The sequence below is a fragment of the Dipodomys spectabilis genome, unplaced genomic scaffold (assembly GCF_019054845.1).
Source record: "Dipodomys spectabilis isolate Male_0828 unplaced genomic scaffold, ASM1905484v1 ptg000157l, whole genome shotgun sequence".
NCBI classification, from domain to species: Eukaryota; Metazoa; Chordata; class Mammalia; order Rodentia; family Heteromyidae; genus Dipodomys; species Dipodomys spectabilis.
Window position 1 is genome coordinate 5,184,676 of NW_024870834.1, and position 20,342 is coordinate 5,205,017.

The 20,342-nt window shown below is 41.4% G+C and overlaps 1 protein-coding gene across 1 annotated transcript in view; it reads right to left on the reverse strand.

The window, feature by feature from the left end:
* Nucleotides 1-202: 202 nt before the first annotated feature.
* Unc79 (unc-79 homolog, NALCN channel complex subunit) overlaps nt 203-20,342 on the reverse strand; it is a 240,144-nt gene continuing 220,004 nt past the window's right edge. Inside the window, exons 45-52 of the mRNA XM_042692771.1 lie at nt 19,303-19,380; nt 16,533-16,622; nt 14,231-14,406; nt 13,149-13,335; nt 11,604-11,801; nt 9,520-9,597; nt 2,690-2,731; nt 203-637 (exon numbers count right to left, since the gene is read on the reverse strand). Coding sequence (XP_042548705.1) covers nt 437-637; nt 2,690-2,731; nt 9,520-9,597; nt 11,604-11,801; nt 13,149-13,335; nt 14,231-14,406; nt 16,533-16,622; nt 19,303-19,380 — 1,050 coding nt within the window. The 3' untranslated portion in view covers nt 203-436. The remainder of the gene's footprint in view (nt 638-2,689; nt 2,732-9,519; nt 9,598-11,603; nt 11,802-13,148; nt 13,336-14,230; nt 14,407-16,532; nt 16,623-19,302; nt 19,381-20,342) is intronic.

Genomic DNA, 20,342 nt, shown 5'->3' on the forward strand with positions numbered 1-20,342 from the left:
ACATATATATTTACATGTATTTTTATTGCATTGCCAAGAGTAGATTTTAAGAAAAAACACTACAAAGGTTTCAAAAACCCTATTTATTCTCTATCATCAAAAATAGCAACAGGGGGACTTATACAACTTTTCTGTGAGTACCCACCAGTCTATTTTTTTTTCTTTAAAAAAAATAGAAGTTAGTTAAAGAAAAATGATTTGGTTTTTAAAAAATAATGTAAGGAAACACTTAATCGATAGCCCAAGGAGTCATCAGAAATATGTGTAGCAAGAAAGCTTCGTTGGTGGCCCTCTCCGGCCTTTGCACGTCTTTTACTAAACTAGAAAGAGAATATACAGTACCAATATGTTCCCCAACCTGCTTGGATCAAATTGTTTGTTTTTAAACCCATTATTGCTAAACCAGAGTGTTGACACTGAGAGCCGAGGAGTCCACTCATAGAGGATAGAATTGAGAGGCTGCTTCCGAGGACTGGATTTCCACTTGGGCCATTTTGAACTGAGTGCACTGCAGCCATTTGCGGAGAGCAGCCAGGCCAGCAGTGCTCTGGCCCGAGCCGGGCAGCGTCCTTAGGCTGTGGTGGTTCACGTTGTTCTGAATGGCCTGGAGGCGAAGCTGAAGGCCTGCCGATAGGTGCTGTTAAGAAAAGGCAGAGTGTTTAGTTCCCTTCTTCCAAAGCCCAGGCTAGCCCAGGGAGGGTGAAGGGGCCGTGGCGTTAGACAGGCTGCTAGTTTAGTAACCCAGTCCTGGGCCAAGGGTGTTCCAGTGCCACTGCCCAGGGGCTCATCCTATGTTTCTAGAATCACGTGGCCCAGCTCCATCCAAACAACCATGCGCCCGTTACAATGACTGACTCATTTCAACAGGGACAGGACACTGACATGCCAGCATCTGGACTGACACATTTACTTCTTATCCCCAGCAACTATTCATATTCAGCACATGGGCTTTGTGTAGTGGGTAAATGCTAGGACTCCGCTCCCAGGTTCCAATCCTGGCTTCTCTATGGGCACCTCTGAAAAAAAAAAAAGATTCATCCTCTGTCTATGCCAGGGTGTCCTAATGGGTAGTGTGGGAGAGTGGTACCTACTCTGAGGTGTTTGTAAAAGGAGCTAGTATGTGTTTAGAAAAGAACTTTGCACGCAGTGAGTGCTCACTGCTTTTTGGTATGTTTTGTTTTTTGCAGGAGGGCTGGTGGTGGGTGGGGTTTGGGGTAAGGGAGGCTGGGGAGGGGTGTCATCTCAGTCCTGGGGCTTGAACTCAGGGCCTGGGCACTGTCGACTAGTGATCTACCACTTGAGCCACAGCTCTACTTCTGGTTTTTTAATGGTTCATTGGAGATAAGAGTTTCTCAGCGTTTCCTGGCTGAGCTGGCTTCAAACTGCAGCCCTCCGATCTCAGCCTCCTGAGCAGCTAGAATTCCAAGCATGAGTCATCAGCACCCAGCCTCACTGCATTCTAATTGCTTTTTTCCCCCTAGCTTCCCATCAAGTTCTCTCAGCTTCCTCTCCGCAGTAGGTGCAATGTGAAACTGCCACAGGCTCCCACCTAGCAGGGAAACAGCGCAGCAAGCGACTGAAAATGGTTCCAGTGGGAGGACAGGCAACTCATTTTTCACAGAGAACACACACCAGGAGAGCTGCTTGGCGGCTAGCTGCCTCTGCCCTGCCCGCAGCTTCAGACAGCCCCGGTGCTGCAACACGGCCGACCGCCACCTGGGGGTCCAGGTCAGAGGAGTCCGCACCCCTGCCTTCCCCTGACATCACTCCCCAACTCAGGGAAGAAACCTTTCAGGAGAGCTGCCATCCTCTCCTCTGTCACCTAGACCGCTGTGCCACAGACAAAGGGCAGTCTTGGGGGGGGCAGTGGTTGCTTTGCCCTCAATCCCCACCCCTGCTGTCCGCCACCCAGATGTATACTTGTCCTTACAATGACAAATCGTCACAAAAGGATCTTCCCCTGCCAGGCTATGGAACCCTGTCTGAGCCACTCCCTCTCTGGACTGAAACTTCTCCTGTAACATGAAGGTTGCTTCTAGCTCAGTTCTCTCGGCCCTTCAGTGCTCTCCTTGGTTTTTCTTTTGTGTTAGTCATGGGGCTTAAACTCTGGGCCTGGGCGCTGTCCCTCAGCTCTTCAGCTCAAGGCTAGTGCTCTACCACTTGAGCACAGCTCCACTTCCGGCTTTTTTTCTGCTTATGTGGTGCTGAGGAATTGAACCCAGGGCCTCATGCATGCAAGGCAAACTCTCTACCACTGAGCACCTTCCTAGCCCTGTTTTCCTTTCTTAATCAAGTTCTTCTCATCCTAGGAAAGAACCCATCACCATTAGCGGCCAGGAACCATACTTGCTATACCTAGGACTAGACTCCGGGGTATTCTCTAGAGAGTAGAATGGCAGCTGCGGGCCCCGTGCTTTCATCAGTGGACTCCGCTCCACCCCAGGATACACCTCTCCACTGCGTCCTCAACCCAGTGGGACTGAGGCTCCTGCAGCCGCGCCTCTGCCTGCAGGCCCCTCCCCAGACCCCCCCCCCCCCCCCGCCCCGTGCCCCTACATCATCAGTCCTCTAAGACAAGGAGTGGGCTAAACTCCTTCACCTCCACAGAGAGTCAGCATCAATAATCCTGCTGAACTCTGGACGTTCTCTGGAGGAAACTGAGCTTCCAACCTGCCCAGAGGGGACTTACCTTGATATTTGACTGAATCATTGGCAACCACATAGGTATCAGCTGTGTGGAGAAAGACAGAAGCCTCGTTATTGCTGTTCTCCTCTCCCGCATAAGCTACCCTGGCTGCAGCGAGCACAGGACACACTGAAGCCTTTAACACCGCAAGAGGATGTGGCCTGCTGAGCAGCTACCTGTTATCAGGCCAAACCTCACTGGGATGGTGGCATTTGGAAGCTAATAAGCCTGAAATACACACTTTCGAGTAAATGACTGATTGTTCTTGAAAGCTACTGAGCATAGGAAATTAAATGTGTATTTATTTCATTAAAGCCTCATTTTCTTGAGCTAGCACTACTTCCATGAGTTCTTTACAGTCAAGGCTCTGAGTGGGATGTGTCTCTCCTGCCTGTGGTCATGAAGGGAATGTAACTGGACAAGGAGCAGAATGCCTCAGGGACAGATTGAAAAAGACAGTCGCTGGAGTCTCCTGGGAAGGAGAACTACCGGGAGATGGAACCAGACGCTGGTAGACAGGCACGCTCACACACATACACCAAGTCCCTGCTGAGGTGACTTCTTTCTCATCTGCTCCTCCGGAGTGGCTTTTTTATGGGGGTGGGGAGTAGTTCCCCTCTCTCTGCTCCAGTCTCTTGGCGCAGTCAGTCCTTGGGAATATAGTATCAGTGGCGTTGGAAATCCGGAAGGACGGACAGATGGAACATTTTCCATAAAAATATAGTTTGGTGATTTTAATGGGGGGTGATAATCTTCCAAGTTTGGAAATTCTGTTTGATTTCAGTACTTCTCAGAACTTTAGTATTCTTATGTACATCCTACCATTTTACTCCACGGGGACACCTGTTTTAGTGCTGACACCTGGGCGGAATGAAGGCTGCATAAAGAAAGCAATGGGAGGACCGATGCACCATGTGACCACACGAGCCTAAAATACACTGCAGGGGACCCTCCGGTTCTGATTTGCAAACACATGACCAAAGCAATCTTGTTAAAGTTCATCACCACGGACAGCATTATATAACCCAGCAGTCATCTTATTTCAGGAATGTTAGCTTGACTTACTAAATAACAATTGTTTTACTTCCCTTTTGCTAGTGGCTTCTGTCAGTAAGTATTAGATGTAATTTGGGGCTTAATAGTGTTATGATAAAGTCTTTTTTAAAATATCCTTCTCCAGAAACAAGATCCAGAAAATGGAGAGACATTACAAATAGGCTATTTTATGCCAAAATGAAAGTGATAATTTTATGCTTATTTTGGTCTGTATACTATAAAATAAAGACAAATTTCCTGCTTGATTGACAAATCTTCTGCTTCATCTCTCTCCTGCCTGTGGCAGTGCCTAAAACTAGATGTTATGGTTGATCTTTCTCTTTGACCAACAAAGACCAGGCTTACCCTCCTGCTTGGCACAACTAAAAATGCAGACAAACTATCTGAAACAATGATTTTCAGATATTGAGCATCAGGCAACAGAGGGTGGAGGGAAAGGAAACAAACAAAGCAAGGCCTGCAATTCTCCTGGCTCGTTGGGGGGGGGGGGGGGGAGGGTGTTCAGGAAGCAGCACAGAGCAGGGAGACCCAGATGCAGCCTGGGAATCATTCTCAGGTGAGCGGTAGCTGGGTTCCAAGGCTAGAGTTTGTGGGGCAAATTAGAAAGGACAGAGCTGCAGAGAGGGAGGGGAGGAGAGATCTTTGCGCACAGGGAAAGCACCTTGCAGATTCTCAAAGGCTTCCACCTTGAGCTGTCTGCTGAATACTGAGCAGATCTCATAGGTAAGAAAACTATATAGCAGTGAAGGAAAAAGATCCACAATGCAAAATGATTGCAGAAAAAAATCCTTGGTGGTCACACAGAACAAGAATAACTTATGTTCCAATCAAAGTGAAGACAGAACAGGTAGAGCACTCATCAGGGTGGTGAAGCTAGTGAAGAAGTATTAGCCCTAAAAATGCTGCCCCCAGCTGGACTGACAAGACGGAATGCAAAGCTTCAAAAATACTTAAATATTTGTAAGTAATTTAACCATGCCACTGAACACAGATACTTGAAAGTATCTCTATGAATATAAAACTACACAGCACTTAAGAAAATCAAGTTCACAATGGGAGAATTAAATAAACACAAATCCAGACATGTACAAAGATATGAAACTGTGACCAGTGGTGAGAATAAAAATCTCTCAAGAAGAGACCAAAAATGACAGCGAATTAGTAGGCAAGAAATTAAAAGCTTCTAAACCTATTTTCAGTAAGATCAAGAAGGAAGAGGAAAGACTGGACATGATGAATAAGACACTGTTAAGATGATGTGGAAAAAATGGCTGATGATCTTCAAATCCAATGAAAACTATAACTCCACAAACCCAAATCTCAGCAAACTCAAGAACAAAAGGCATGAAGGGCGCTGATCCAGAAGTTCAGAGACAGTGCCCAAGACCGGCATGCACACACACACGAATACAATAATAAAAAGCAGAAGTCAATTAAACAGAAAACAATAGAGACAAGTTAGTAAGACCCTGTTAAAAAGCAAGTTAATTTTGTTTTAAATTAAAAACTGAGAAATCTTTTTTGTTGTAGTTGTTGGTTGTGGAGCTTGAACTCAGGGCCTGGGTGCTGTCTGAGCTCTTTTGCTCAAGGTTAGCGTTCTACCACTTTGAACCTCAGAGTCTTACAGATTTTCCTGCCCAGGGTTGGCTTTGAACTGCCATCCTCAGATCTCAGCCTCTTGAGTAGCTAGGATTCTAGGCATGAGTCACCAGAGCCTCGCTGAGAAATCTCTTATCAGACAGATGAGAAAAAAAATAAAGTCACATATGACCAAGATCAAGAATTAAAGAGGTGACATGATTATGATTCTACAAATACTAAAAGTATAACAGATATATTAGCAACAACTTCATGTTAATGAAATTGGTTATTTTGATGAAATGGACAAATTACCAAAGCTCACTCAAGAATAAACAAATACTTGAACAGCCCTATATTTATTTCAAAATTAAATCTGTTTATGCATATATGTATGTAGTCTATCAACAATACTGGGGTTTGAACTCGTGGCCTTGTGCAGGAGTTCAACCACCTGAGTCACAACCTCTTGTAATTTGAAAATCATTCTGCCATAAGAATTCTGTGTTCAGATAGCTCCACTAATGAATTCTACCAAATATTTGAGGGTAAGACAATTTTATACAAACCTTTTCAATGTAAGAGGGATATTTCCCAACTCACTCTATGAGGTCATCATTACCCTAGTACCAAAACCAAATATTACCAAAAAAAGAGAGAAAATTACAGTTCAATATTCATGAACACAAAGTAAGAACATTCTAAAGAAAACCAGCAAGTTGAATTTAGTAAGATATAAAAAGGGTAAAACACTATGGCCAAATATGGTATACATGTTGGTTTACCATTCAAAAGTCAAACAACAAAACTCACATATTAACAATCAACAAAGTCAAATGACCTTCTTGGTGGGTTTATAAAAAATATTTGACAAACCTTATAAAACATACCTGGGGGAAAACTTCCTAGCACAACAGGAATGAAACAGAAGCTTTCTCAATCTGACAAAAGTCATCTATGGAAAACTATCAGGTAACATTTGCAGTAAAGGATGTAAAACTAAATGTTTTCATCCTAAGACCAGAAACAAACCAAGGTTTCTCACCACTCCTATCCAGTGGTACATGAGGATAAATTTGACAGAAGTATGATACAACAGTTTTGGAAATTAAAAAGTAGCTCTGAGAATAAAGAAAGCAGAAATAAATGGAGAGATACAGTATGTCTACAGGTCAGAAAACTCCATATTGTTAAGATAGCAATTTTCCTCAGCATTAAGCTTCATTGCAATAACAACAAAATTCCTAGCAGTTTTTTTTGATAGAAATTGACACACTGATTTACAATTTATTTAGAAATCATCAGGTGTAGTGGTTCACATTTGTAATCCCAGCAATCAAGAGACAAAGCAGAGGATCACAAGTTCAAGGCTAGCCTGGGATACATGGTCAGACCCTGTCTCTGAAAAACTAAAAAAATCTAGATATGCAAAGGCTGTAAAAGCCAAAAAACTTTATGAATTTAAATTTCACTGATTTTGAAGTATTTCATAAAGCTATAGTAATTTCAATGGTGTAGTAAGTAGAATAAAATTTAGAATCTAGATATAAAACCATACAACTATAATCAATTGATTTTTACAAAAGTATAAAGGCAATTTGATGAAGGAAAAACAATATTTTTAACATTGATATAGGAATAATTGTATATCTATATGCACACAAAAACTCTCAAGCTATATCTTTTTTTTTTGATTGTGGGGCCTGAACTCTGGGCCTGGGCGCTGTCCCTCAGCCCTTCAGCTCAAGGCTAGTGCTCTACCACTTCAGCCACAGTGCCACTTCTGGCTTTTTATGCTTATGTAGTGCTAAAGGAATCGAATCCAGGGCCTCATGCATGCAAGGCAAGCACTCTACTACCACTGAGCCACCCTCCCAGCCCTCAAGCTATATCTTATACCATATAGAAAAGTTAACTTAAAATGGATCATAGACTTAAAAACTCAGAAGAAAACATAGATAACATCTAGAAGAAAGCACAAAAATGCTGAGTATTAGGACACTAAGACAGCACTAGGAAAGTTGAGGCAGGAGGGTTGTGAATCTGAGGCTAGCCTAAACACAGTAAGATTAAAAAATACAACATCAAAATGATCAATAAAAATTGATAAATGATTTTAATAAAATCAAGAACTTCTACCCTTCTCTAAGTACTACTGGGATAATAATGGAAAGACAACACAAAGAAAAAAGCATTTCCAGATCATGTGTCTGGCAAAAGATTTTGTCAAAATTCAACTATAAGGAAAATCTCAAAATTTAATAAGAAAAAACCCAATTCAAGGAAAAAAATGAGGAAATTGACAGACAGTTCACCAAATAGGTGTATAGTCAGAAAATAAGGAAACAAAATGATGCTTAACATCACTAATCAACAGGGAAACACAATTTAAAACCGTATGATCCATTACACATTTGTTAAATATGAAAGATTGGCTATACTGTATGATATATGCATGTATGAAAATGTCAGAATGAAACTCAGTATTGGGTACAATTAATACAGACTAATAAAAATTGACAGTATCAATTGCTCTCACATAGGTGTAGAGAAACTGAATTGTTCATACAATGCCAGTGTCAATGAAACAGAGCACAATCATTATGGAAAATAGTTCACCAATTCCTTAAAAAGTTAAATAGTACCAATACGTAGACCAAATTTCTAGGTATTTACTCAATAGACACAAAAGCGAACACATACATAAAGATTTATATATAACTTCATAGCAGCTTTATTCATAATAGCCCTGAACTAGAAATATTTCTGATAGCCATTAATTGATGAGCTAATAAAATGTAGACTATCCATATAATAGAATACTGTGCAAAATTTTAAAAAGATCAACTGATATATGTAATGACATGAATTAATTTCAAAACTATGATAATGTGAGAAACAAGGCAGGAAAACTTAGGCATGGTATGAATCTAGTTACAGAAAATTCTAAAAAGTGAAAACTAAGCAGATCAATAACTGCCCGGGACAGGAAGAGGTAAAGAAAAGGAGAAGTTGGCATAGGAAATGTTTGGAGGTGAAGGACAGGTTCACTCGCTTGATTGCCATGATGACTTCATGAAAGTAACGTATGTCGGACTGTATAACTTATATGTCCAATTAACAGACATAAATTATACCTTGAAAGAGCTGTAAAAAAGTAAAATCAGTATTGTCAGCCAGCTGCTAACCATATAGTTTCTTCTGCAGTGAAGACTTTTGCTATACTTTTGTGCCTCTCCTACTGGTACCAATTACCTTGCACCATCCTGATAAAAGTCAAGGGTTCACTGAAAATGGGCTGCTATTTTCAACAGAGTGTGAGTTGACATGGTAATTTCTTTAACTAAGTGTGGAGTTACCCCAAGAAGTGAAATACCAACATATAAAATTGATGCAAATAGATGCCTGGGAGGAGGAGCTGATGACAGTGTGGAAGACAAGAGACTCTGTAGAACTGGTAGATACAGAAGGAAAGGCTCGAGAAGAGAAAGGCAAAGTAACCAAAGAGCTAAAACTAGTGGGATGACAGGAAGCAAAGCAGAAGCAGGAAGAGCTAGAAAGACAAAGGCAGTGGGAGACAAAGCTCTCCTTTACGCTTCAATTCGATACTACCCTAGGGTGTTTCTGATGTCCCTTATAGAGGACAAGCGCCTGAATTATTTTCACATACTTCATGCTGATTTGAAAGAATACTTTAGGAAGAGAGAGAACATCAGCCTTGAGTGAAAAACTGAGACCACGAGGCCCTGAGTTTAAGGCTCAGTGTCATACATAAAAACAAACAAATAAAAATAAATAAGTACATTTTAAACTAGATTATCTTAAATAAAAGCACCAAATACCAGATGAAACAATTGCAGACTATTTCCCTTACTTTTCCAGGTATCTTTTGCAGAATGAGTTACCACCAACCAATTTCTCTTACCACAAGCACATTTTCAGGTCACTGCTTCCCAGTGATACCTAAATTCCTGTGTTCTATGCTGTCATCATCTGCCATGGTCGAGTCGGTCATAAGGGCACACACAGCAAGAGCAGAAATAACACAATACCCATTTGGAAGAAAGTTTGTTATATAGAATCTTCCACTTGAGGACTGAATTCACTTTAATTTTCTATTCAGAATACACAGACAAAATAAATCCACATTTGCTCTTAGCAGTACAAAATGGTCTATAGTAATTGTAAGGTTTTCCTACCTTGACAAAAATGGTTGAATTGCATTCCTGTAATGCCTCCATTAAACTAATCACATGGAGACACACCATTTCTACCATCTGAAACAACAAACACGAAAGTCAGTTCCAGGCTCAGTGATGCTGACATGTTGCACTCCTCATAGCCGCTGAGGGCTGATCCTAGGAGGCCCATCTGCACAATGTCAGAGAAGACTATAGGGAGTGGGGACTTCTCCTCTAAACCTAAAACCAGAAACGGAACTCTTTAAGGCTCTCTGGGTTTCGTAATTTGTCCTCCTTTCATCATCAATCAGCTCAGGGCTGCCAAGCAAACTTGGGCGTGACTCATGTCAAGAGATAAACGGCTTGGTTTCCTTCATCCTCAACCGTAACACCTTTTGGGCTTAGTTACTACCACCTTGGTCCTGCCTCGACTGCTTTCTCATAGGACATGGGTGCTTCACGTACTGCCTCTGAGATTTTATTCCTTATAGAACAAGGCAGCCATGCTCAAAAGAGTCCAAATGTACAATGATTGGAAATCCCTAAGGTTGGATTTTATACACTGTAGGGAGATTTAATGGCTTATATGATCTAACAGCACTTTCAGAGCAAAATTAATTAAAATTCACCTGAAACATTATCTATAAGAAATTCACTTACAACATATTTATCTTTAACATTTGGATATCAATAACAATTTAAAGGAGATCATTGTTGGTATAAGACTATCTCCAAAGCAGCCAAGACTATTTATGAGCCCTAAATTTTTCATATAAACTTCCTTTTGGAATTAAAACATCTCTCTAAAAGACAGCAACATCTGCTTCACTAAAGCAAGTGCTCCTCTAGGGCTGGGATTGTGACTGGAGTAAGAGGGATTCACACCAGGGGGTACAGGGGAAATGGGGGGGGGGCAGAAGGAGGAGAGAACACTTCATTAAAGGAAATAAAGACTCCCTTCCTAATTAGAGTTCAAAGAAAATATTTCTGAGATGAATAGCCAATCAATTCAAACCTCACACTCTAGGAATAGCATTGTCCAAAAAGAAATGCACTCATTACCTGACTTACATAACTGTAACCCCTCTGTACATCACCTGTATCATAAAAATAAAAATAATTTAAAAATTACTCACACTCCAAATACCATCCAGGGTCTCACTGGTGTGCTCTAGGTTCCTGATTCCTTACAGATAAGAACTCCACAAATGTGCCCCAGTAACTACAGCCCTGGCTGCTGCCCACTGTGCTGAGAGTCCTCCTCCAAGCAGCAACCAAACGGAGGACTCGCAAGTTGTTTATCCCTCTGCCTCCAGCTGGCAGTCCAAGTTCCTTCAATGAAGTGGGCTCAGGCTAACCGTTCCCCAGATGTTTTTCAGCGGTTTGAAATAGCCTCTTTCTTGGCTAGCCATCAACATTAAAACAATTTTGACAACTAGGGAGCAGTTGGAAGAATGTTTACAGAGTAACATAAAAAGGCATAGTTCTTTTCAGAACTTAAGCCTTGAGTAGGATGCATTCTGAAATCAATGTGTTCTCAACCTACCACAGAGAAGAGGATCTAATAGCTGAAGTTTTTGAAAATTGTATTGCGATCTAAACATGAGAAGGATCTCCCTTCTAAATCTTTGATCTTATAGCACCGAACCACTCCAAGGTAGAAATTTCATGTAAGTTCATTTGGCACTAGGCAGAAAAAAATTGCCTGCTTTGTACATGTTTTAGGATATTCAAATATTTATGTTCTACAGGATCATGCTTTGATACATGTATAGACTGTAGAATGGTTACACCAAGCTACTTAACATGTACATTACCTTTTTCCTTTTTGATAAAATACTAAAAATGTTACTCTTTGCAAGTTTCAAGTATTCTGGTAACTACAGTCACCTTTCTAGCACCATTATGCGCAGCAGATCTTCTGAACTTTTGTCTGTTTTGTTTTCAACCAAAATTTTGAGCAAGTAGAATAGCTTATAACATGATCACTGATTTAGACAAGTCTTTACAACTTAGATAACAAAGAACAGGCAGGATGAGCGGCCACGAGTGGCTGGGACATTTATTGTGAGATTCCGTTCCCTAGAACTCCATGAACTCACCACTTTGTTGTGTGCCATTAGCTGAAGGATGCTGGGTGTCACTCTACTCCAAAACTCCAGTGCTGTGAGGATAGCTGTGAAGCTGAACTCGTTCTGGTTTTGGACATTTGTAGCCACAGCACTTTGTTCACAGTACACCGTCCAGAGCTGGGCAAAGATGAATGCATGGAACAGGGAGCACATGTGGAGCACAGAGGTCTGGAAAGGAGGACAACAGGGCGCTGTTGCATGCTGCCAGGCTGTGGCCTGGTCCAGGTGCACGGCCAAAGCAAAGAGGAGTTATCTCAATTATAAGCTCTGGGATCATCACGAATAAAAAGATCTGCTCTTCTGTCAGTGTGAGTGTGCCCGGGGAACAAAGCATCTTTTCCAAGAGAGGGTGCCTTAACTTGCAGGGCAAATCTACCCACTTTCCCTTGCTCTTTTATGAAACTGACATTTCTGTCCCTAAACTAGTAGGAGGAATCATCATTCTACCACACTCTCAGGTGTTTCCTCGTCTGTACAGTGGGATGGACAGCAGCCTCTGCAGAGAGGTGGAGTGAGGAGCAGATGAGGTGACACGGAGCAGAAGTGGCAGCAGTGAGCACACTCGGAGCATAACGGAGTGAGCACTGCCAGCATGCTGGGGACCGTGGTGAGGCTTCATACATGAGCTGCATTATCCCCTAGTCATCTCCTCGTCTACATTACAGATGAAAAACTAGCGCTCTGAGAGGTGTTTAAAGAACTTTCTCAGTTCACAAAACTACAAATATTGCTGCTTGGAGTCAGTCGGAGATCTGGGTTGAAATGGCAGGAACTGGCTCTGCCTGACTTTTTGCAAACGTCAACCAGGTCATTGAGTGCTCTGTTTTATCACACGGTAGGCTTGCTGTGGCCTACATCTCAGCAGGCTCAAACCCACAAGGACCTCCCAGGACTTTACTAAGTTCAGGGAAAAGCCCTTGGTTCCCTGTACAGCAGGTTAGTGGCATCTGGTTTGCATGTACAGATTCATGATCGATGCCTACCTGAGGTTTACTTCATTCTCTTAAACATTTCATCTATCACTACAAGTTTGAAAGTTCATCTGTGTAGGTTATTCCAGAGTGTACTTTACTGAGCTCTTTCCTAGCCTTGCATTCGTGCTGTATTTCTATGTATCCCCAGAGGTTTGATTTGAAAAGATATAGTGTAAGAAGAATTAGAGTGCAATTTCCCTCCATTTCATCCTTGGTTCTAGAAACTGGTCATGAAATTCTCCTGTATTCTTAGCCTTTTGTTTCTCATTGTTTGGAGACAGAAATGCCAGGGAAAACCAGCACTGGCTTGCCCCATAATTTATCTTCATAAAAGTAAGCAATTTAGGAGGAGAAAAGACAGTCTGGGAATATAAACAACTTTAAATAAAGCATTAGCACAAAGTTGCTTTTCTAACATTTACAGGAGGGCAAGCGATAAGATACATTTACTTCTCAGAAGAAACGTAATTGGTTGATAAGAGCTTCCATTAGCAATTTCCATGCATATAAATATGGTTCCAATCTTGCAGAAATCACTTACCTTTGATTGCTCTGGAAATCCAATCAGGATGACAATGAGATGGTCTGCAATATGAGAACCTGCATCCAGAGGTATGGGGAGGCAAGGAGAGGAGGCATTGGGACACACCGCATTATGCGTGAGGGAACCCAGAAGCAGCCAGGACAGCAAACGGATGTGTGAGACACACTCGATGAATTCTTTCGGTCTAGTTGGGGGGAAGGAAGCATTAGAGATGACTTTTATAGATTCTGTTTCATTGAGTGCCCACAGAATGCCTATTGAAGGGAGGAATTAACAAAGTGAAAGCAGTCTTGTAGGCAATTATGTTGTGTCAACCAAATTATCTATCTCTTTCTCTTATTTTCAGCTCTAATCCTGGATCTTAGCTTCTTGAGCAAGGAGCAGCCATTGGTGACACAAGCTGCAGAATCGTTCTTCAATAATCTGGTCACCTCTCTAACTGGCTTCTGTTTCTGAATCCTTTCCTTTTTTTCTTGTCAGAAAGCACCTGACATCCTCTAGAGGGATGGGAATAGAGAGCAGACATACACCCAGCCACACATTTCCCTGTTCCTAACAATTTACTGCTCTCCTTGCCTATAATTCCAATCCCTTCCTTTACAGGAAGGATGCCAAGCAAAGCAGCAGGTTCTAGCTTGCTCGGAGTTCCCATGGAACTCTGTGTGTCCCCTTCTTCTTCAGCCCCTGTAGAGCCCTGATCAGGGACCTGCACCTCCTTGTACTCTATTTCATCCCTACTGTGGCTTTTTTTACTGTGGCTTGAACCCACAGGTAACAGGATGTGATCGGTTCATACCTAGTGATTAGATGAAATACCGAGTTAAAACTTTATAAATTTTCATTGCCTATGAAGATTATTGGGATGTTGGTATGTGAAGGAGCAAATTTCCTTTTCGGGCAGGATATCACGAAGTGGTCAGGGTCAGCAAGTGAATACAGGGATGGGCCCTAACTTTAGTCTTCCTAACCAATCCTGTTTCACACGCAGAATTCTTCAGTACATTCACGTGTGTGAGGACTGGGCCTCAGGAAACGCAGGCTTGCTGTGGTCTTATTTGTCCTCATCCCAGAAGTCTTACCCTTGCTGCATGGCGGAAGGAGGGTGATAAAGCCACGGCAGGTAGCGGATCACAGCTTTGTTATCCCGGTGGTTGCCCCTGGAGATTTCCATAGCTGCAATCTGAGCCAGGCCAACTTTCAGATGTCCACCAAAGGTATCTTCATGCAGAGGCTGGGAGCACGTTTTCATGTGGCTCTGTAAAACCAAGCATTACTTTGTCAGTCGGGCGTCTACCTGGAGGTAAGGAGTCTATCCCTCCGATCAGCACGCCAAGGACACACCTATTGAAGCTTCACTGGCTTCCAGTAGTACTGAGAAACATTCCTTAGCATGGTTTATAGAGCCCTAGTGACTGACCACTGCAGCCTCTGCAGCCTCCTCTTCATCCATCTGAGCTCCAGTCGCATGGTTCTACACTATGTCCCTTCCCTCCCCACTTCCCTCTGCCTGAAATGCTCCTCTTGCCTCTCTTCCCCAAATCATTTAAATTTTATGTCAAGTGTCACTTTCTCAGGAGCCTTGCCTGAGCTTCCTGGCTGGGTCCGTGCCACTGACTACCTATTCTTTGTAGCAACTGTGAAAATCACAATTTTACTTCAATAAATCTGTCCTCCTAGTGGACTATAATTTGTTTCATGGCAGTTTGAACAAAGGGCTCTGTGCTTGCTAGGCAGGTGTTTTACCATTTGAGCCGCACCTCCAGTCTTAAACTATAAATTAAATGAGGGCAGCTACTCTCGCTGTTTTGCTCATCACTGCAATCCAATGCTGAAAACAGTGCCAGGCTGTACTGGTACTCGGTATAGATTTGCTGAATTCGTTTTGAAAGCTTTCTTTGTTCAGGGATTTGAGGCCTAGGTTCTACATCTCTTTCTGTCCCCATCAGCCACGTGGCCTTTGATAAGCCACTTGCCACTGATCTTTCTGGCTAGTTTCCTAATATGTAAAACCAGAGAGTTGTACTATGTTTATGGCACCCAATATTTTCACCATTATGGATATTGTTAATATTTTTCAAAGCATCTGAGAACAAGTTCCGAAGTTTGGTAATAACTGTTTCCTTTTATGCATCAGTCATTTAAGCAAGGGTAACCAGATTCAGTGATCAGAAACCAGTATGTAACCAACAATAGAAATGACCAGACTGAGACAAGGTGAGAAATGATCGGCTTAAGTTTTTGTTGTTGTTGTTTTTTTTCCTCTGCTGCACCTCGGAAACACCCTGATTAACTGAGAAGGGTCTAAAAGTTGATCTCAGAGAAGAAACAATCATTTTAGCTGCTGGACTCTGGGATCACTGAGCTCTTTGTTTATCAGAGGGGAATCATTTAGTGTCAGATTGAGATTTGACTGTTCTTCAGCTTGAATTCTCATCTGCCTCTGTCCAAGGCTCTCTCAAATCTCTCGCAACATTAATCTTTTCATTCTCTAGTCAAGTCATGCAGAAGTAGACTTTCATCAGCAATCCATTCCACCACCACCCCCAAAACAGTGATCAAGTACAACAACTTCGGTGGGATTCTGTCCATATGCAAATTAAACTTTGTTCTTTGCTTCTTCTTCAAATATTTTCTTTTTTTTTGTCGGTCATGGGGCCTGAACTCTGGGCCTGGGCGCTGTCCCTTATCTCTTCAGCTCAAGGCTAGCGCTCTACCACTTGAGCCCAGGGCCACTTCCGGCTTTTTTCTTTTTGCTTATGTGGTGCTGAGGAATCGAACCCAGGGCCTCAGGCATGCAAGCACTCTACCACTGAGCCAACTTCCCAGCCCCCTCAAATATTTTCTTAAAGGAGATAGTTTAAACTCAGATAAAATGAGAAATGGCTTACAATGGGTTAAGGTTTAGGAAAATCTCTTTGCCAATGTTATCTTATTTCAACCTTGTAAAATAAGGCAAGGGAGGTGTCAGTCAAATGAGGAAATCAAAACTCAATGTCCTCAAATAACTCTGTGGCACAGTAAAAAGGAATGGATTGGGAATCACAGCAGTTTTAGATTCAGTTCTGACTACCATTTAGCAGTAGATTTTGACCAAAGCCTCTCTGTCTACATTTGTAAAATGGAGGTAATAGATATCACAATAAGGACATTGTAAAAACAGAACAAATAGCCAAAGAAGGATGTGAACAAAGCTGATACCATTTGGCCTTCCTTTCCTTTCTTCATTCCTTTTATGCAGAAGTGGATCTCATTTCTTCAGACTTAAGTCATGGGTTTGTTTAATCAACAGCATCCCAGCTTCCTACCCAAGTAGAAGTGAATTCCCATATGGTCCGCTTAATTCTCTAAAAACCTGAGATGAGCATGTGGAAGCCATCTTACCTTCAGTTTGGTTAGTGTGTGCATGTCAGCCATGAAATCCAGCACTTCGCTGATATACTGCCTCATGCACTCCATCGCCGCTGTCCCACACTGAAACACGAGAACACAGCTGGTACACTGTTCACGGAGGAGTTACTCTATTTCCTGGATTTCCTACTCACTCTACTACTCTCAGCATAGTTTGTGATGATCTGTTTGTAGTCTGGACAAAAATTGTTAGGCTGTTTGTGGTAGAGGACAAAGAAACAAGAGAGGCCTGTAGGAGACAGAGTTAAATGCTATTTCTACTGGGTCACCAACGTGATTTTTGTTTGCCTATTTTTAAACTGGTTTATACACAAAGATTCAGCCTAGCTAATGTTATTATCACCCCAAACCACTGCAGCCCTCTGGGAAAGTCTAACATTCCCATAACTATGCACTACCAAATACTGCCATCAGAATCTTAAATCTCATTATACACACACATACACACATGTGTGTGCATCTTTATACATGAGACACATTGTTGTTACTGAGTCAAAAATTCTTATGTTGGAGTCAAGACACAGCTTCGCTTTATATACACACGAGGCACACTATTAAGTAGATAGATGAATTCTAGTCCAGTGTTCACTAGGAATAAGTGAAAGACAGAAACCAGTAATCTTCTTTACATAACTTGAAATATATTGGGAAGATTTTAATAGGAAATAAAAAAGCACGCTTCTGTTTAAAGTTACTAAATGGCACGAAGATGCTCTCTCAGGGTAATGCGGAGAATTTGGGATCAGGAGCAAAGCAAAGGAAAATAAACTGACAGGCTGCGTGAGAGAACCCACACTCCAGGCTGGATATAATGTGGATCAAAAGCAGGCAGTCTTTGAAGTCATGTGAACACTATGCTAAAGGCCTCTGTGGACCTTTTTAGGAAATCTGGAACATTATATACTTAACTAGCTCACCCAGTGGCTCTCATTTTCCCATATTCATGTAAATCTGCACAGCACTGAGCTACATCGCCTCCTCTCTCTTCTAGAATGTTACGCCTGTCAGCTCTTCTGACACGATAACAAACAGTAAAATAAGGTCGCTGGCAGTCTGTCAGAGTGTTTTCCAAGCATTTCATACATTCTAAGGTTTCCTTCTTTTAATTTAAATCAAGTGAAGGAATTATAAAAGGTTATTGTTTTCCTGCCTTTGCAATATGAATCCTTCAGTGCAAAAAAAAGTATTTCCCCTGATTTATTCCATTTTCTCTGACCTTTCACACATCATTCAAACAGAAGCACAGATTCAGTTCTTGAATTTCTTAAAAGGGATTTGTTTCTTTCATCAGCAATATTTTATACCAGCTCAACTAGGCAAATGTCAGAACATAATTACTAGGAGCATTATTCAATATTTGCTTTTTGAGCACGATTTTCAGGAAATAAAAGCAAAAATTACATAGTTACTTCGCTCTAGAGATAATGTCTACATCCAATAAAAAAAAAAAGCCTTATGGTCAGGAGAAACTATGTTGTGGTCAGGGGACTATCAAGGAGCTATCTACACGTATAAAACAAGGCACAAAATTTCCAATCCCCACTTTGTGAACTTTTTAAACCATAGTTACAACCTTAGATGTGTTTGAAAAATCATGAAAGTCAAGCGCCATTGGTTTCAGAATATTTATATTTATTTCAGTAGGAAAAATGATAATAAGGAGTTCAAAATCTATACTAACCTCAAACACATGAAATAAATAATATCCAATTCTTCAAAATGTATCTGACTTTTGTGTTGTATTTCTTATAGAAATAACACACACTTGTAGAAAATTTGGGAAATACAAGGTAGTAAAAAGGAACTCAGCCTTCTGAGTAGCTAAGATTATAGGTGTGAGCCACCAGCACCTGTCTACTTACTGATTTTGATAAACCTTTTATGTAGAAGGAGTATTACTACTTTTTAGCAATCATACAGGTAGAAAATACTGAGCTCTAAAGAATTGATCAATGAAGAAACAGTGAGTGTGCTAGAACTTTTCTTCTCCAAGCACACAGTGGATAGGTAACTAGGTTCCAGCCAATGGGATATAAGAAGATATAAGAAGAACCAAGTACTTCTAGCCCTGACTCAGAAAAGCTGTCCATGTACTTTACTCACTTCTGTTTCCCAACCTGTCCATTGACCAAATGGGATGCATATGTTGGAAGGAACCCAACCCTATATGCATCTATGTGGCACCTCCCCTTCCCCTGCTAATCAGGTTACCACGTGAACCCATTTGAACAAAGATCTTTTGCGTTAAGTTGCTGAGAGCTGGAATTCTATCTCAGAGTGTCTTGTATACTACTACCAAGAACCCTTTCAAAATCACAATCTAGTCATTCTACCCTCAGAAATCTGTCATACAGAAACAACCTCAAATATGGATAAGGATTTAAGAACAACATTCTCATTGTGTATTAATTACAATTCCAGAATATAAGGAACAGAATATCCAACTAGTCATACATGTGAGTATCATTCTTAATAAATAACATTTAGCCAGCACCTGCTGCATGTGTTAGTATACTTTACATGTGTTTTCTCAATCAGTCCTAACCCTGTATAAGTTATAGCGTCTTTTTACCCTCTTACATCTTATCTACAAATGAAACAAATAATCATATAATCAAATAAGCATAGGCTCAATAATTTTCCTATCATCACACAGCTAGTGAGGGTAGGTCTCAAACCCTGATGTGAGTCTAAAGCCTGCATTCTTATGTCTATAAAGACAATTAATTTGGTCAGGACTTACTCCGGGTACACAGGCTATCATCTGCTTGCTCAGGATTGTTGACTCAGCTAGTTTGGTTCCAGCATCTGCACAAATAAACTAATAAAAAATTGAAAGGGTAATTATTTTAAGAGCACTTGGACAGTAATAAGTAATTTATAATTTCATTAACATAGCTTAAATTCATTAGTGTTTACTTTTGGGATAGACTGGCCTAAACACACAAGATTTCCTAGTCACAATAGTTCATTCCTATCAGCCCAGAACCAGCTGAACATGCCCATTCTTACTTTGCCCAGAAATGTAAGTGGTAAGGAAATGGTACATTCAATCAAAGAAAACAGAAAAGGTGTCAGTATTGTCTGAGTTATTCTGGGGTCATTCCATTCATTCTGAAGCACTTCTTGACAGTTTCCTGTTGGCCCAGATGGTTAGATTTTCATGAATTCCATCATTACAGCATATACTCAGAGTCAAAACAGAAAAACAATCATCCTTAGAGTGAGCGCTCTAACTAAAAGTGTTTCTTCCCTTCGTGATGCTCCATGTCTTGCCTTTCCCCTCCCACTTCATTCATGTGCATCATCTGTGCTAAGGTAAGTCCTTAGGTAAGGTAAGGTAAACTCCTGCTCCCTGCGCCGGTGGGAATTCTCACACACTTCCACTGTCATGGTCAGTACATTAGACTGAGTGACCCAGAAATCTGTTTCACAACCTGTAACAAGCTCTTCGGAAGAGCGCAGCCTGGATGCAACAGACACAGCATTAGCCAAGTGTCTGGCATCCCAGAGGACTCACGATGAACTTATGAAATGAAGAAATTAATCAGTTATGATGAGATCATAATGAGGATGGAATCTGCCAGATTATCATTTCATTTTCTTTATTACAGATTTGACAGGTGTTTCTTACTCAATAAGACATTCAGGGGGCTGGGAAGGTGGCTCAGTGGTAGAGCACTTGCCTTGCATGCATGAGGCCCTGAGTTCGATTCCTTAGCACCACATAAGCAAAAAAAGAAAAAAGCCGGAAGTGGCGCTGTGGCTCAAGTGGTAGAGCAC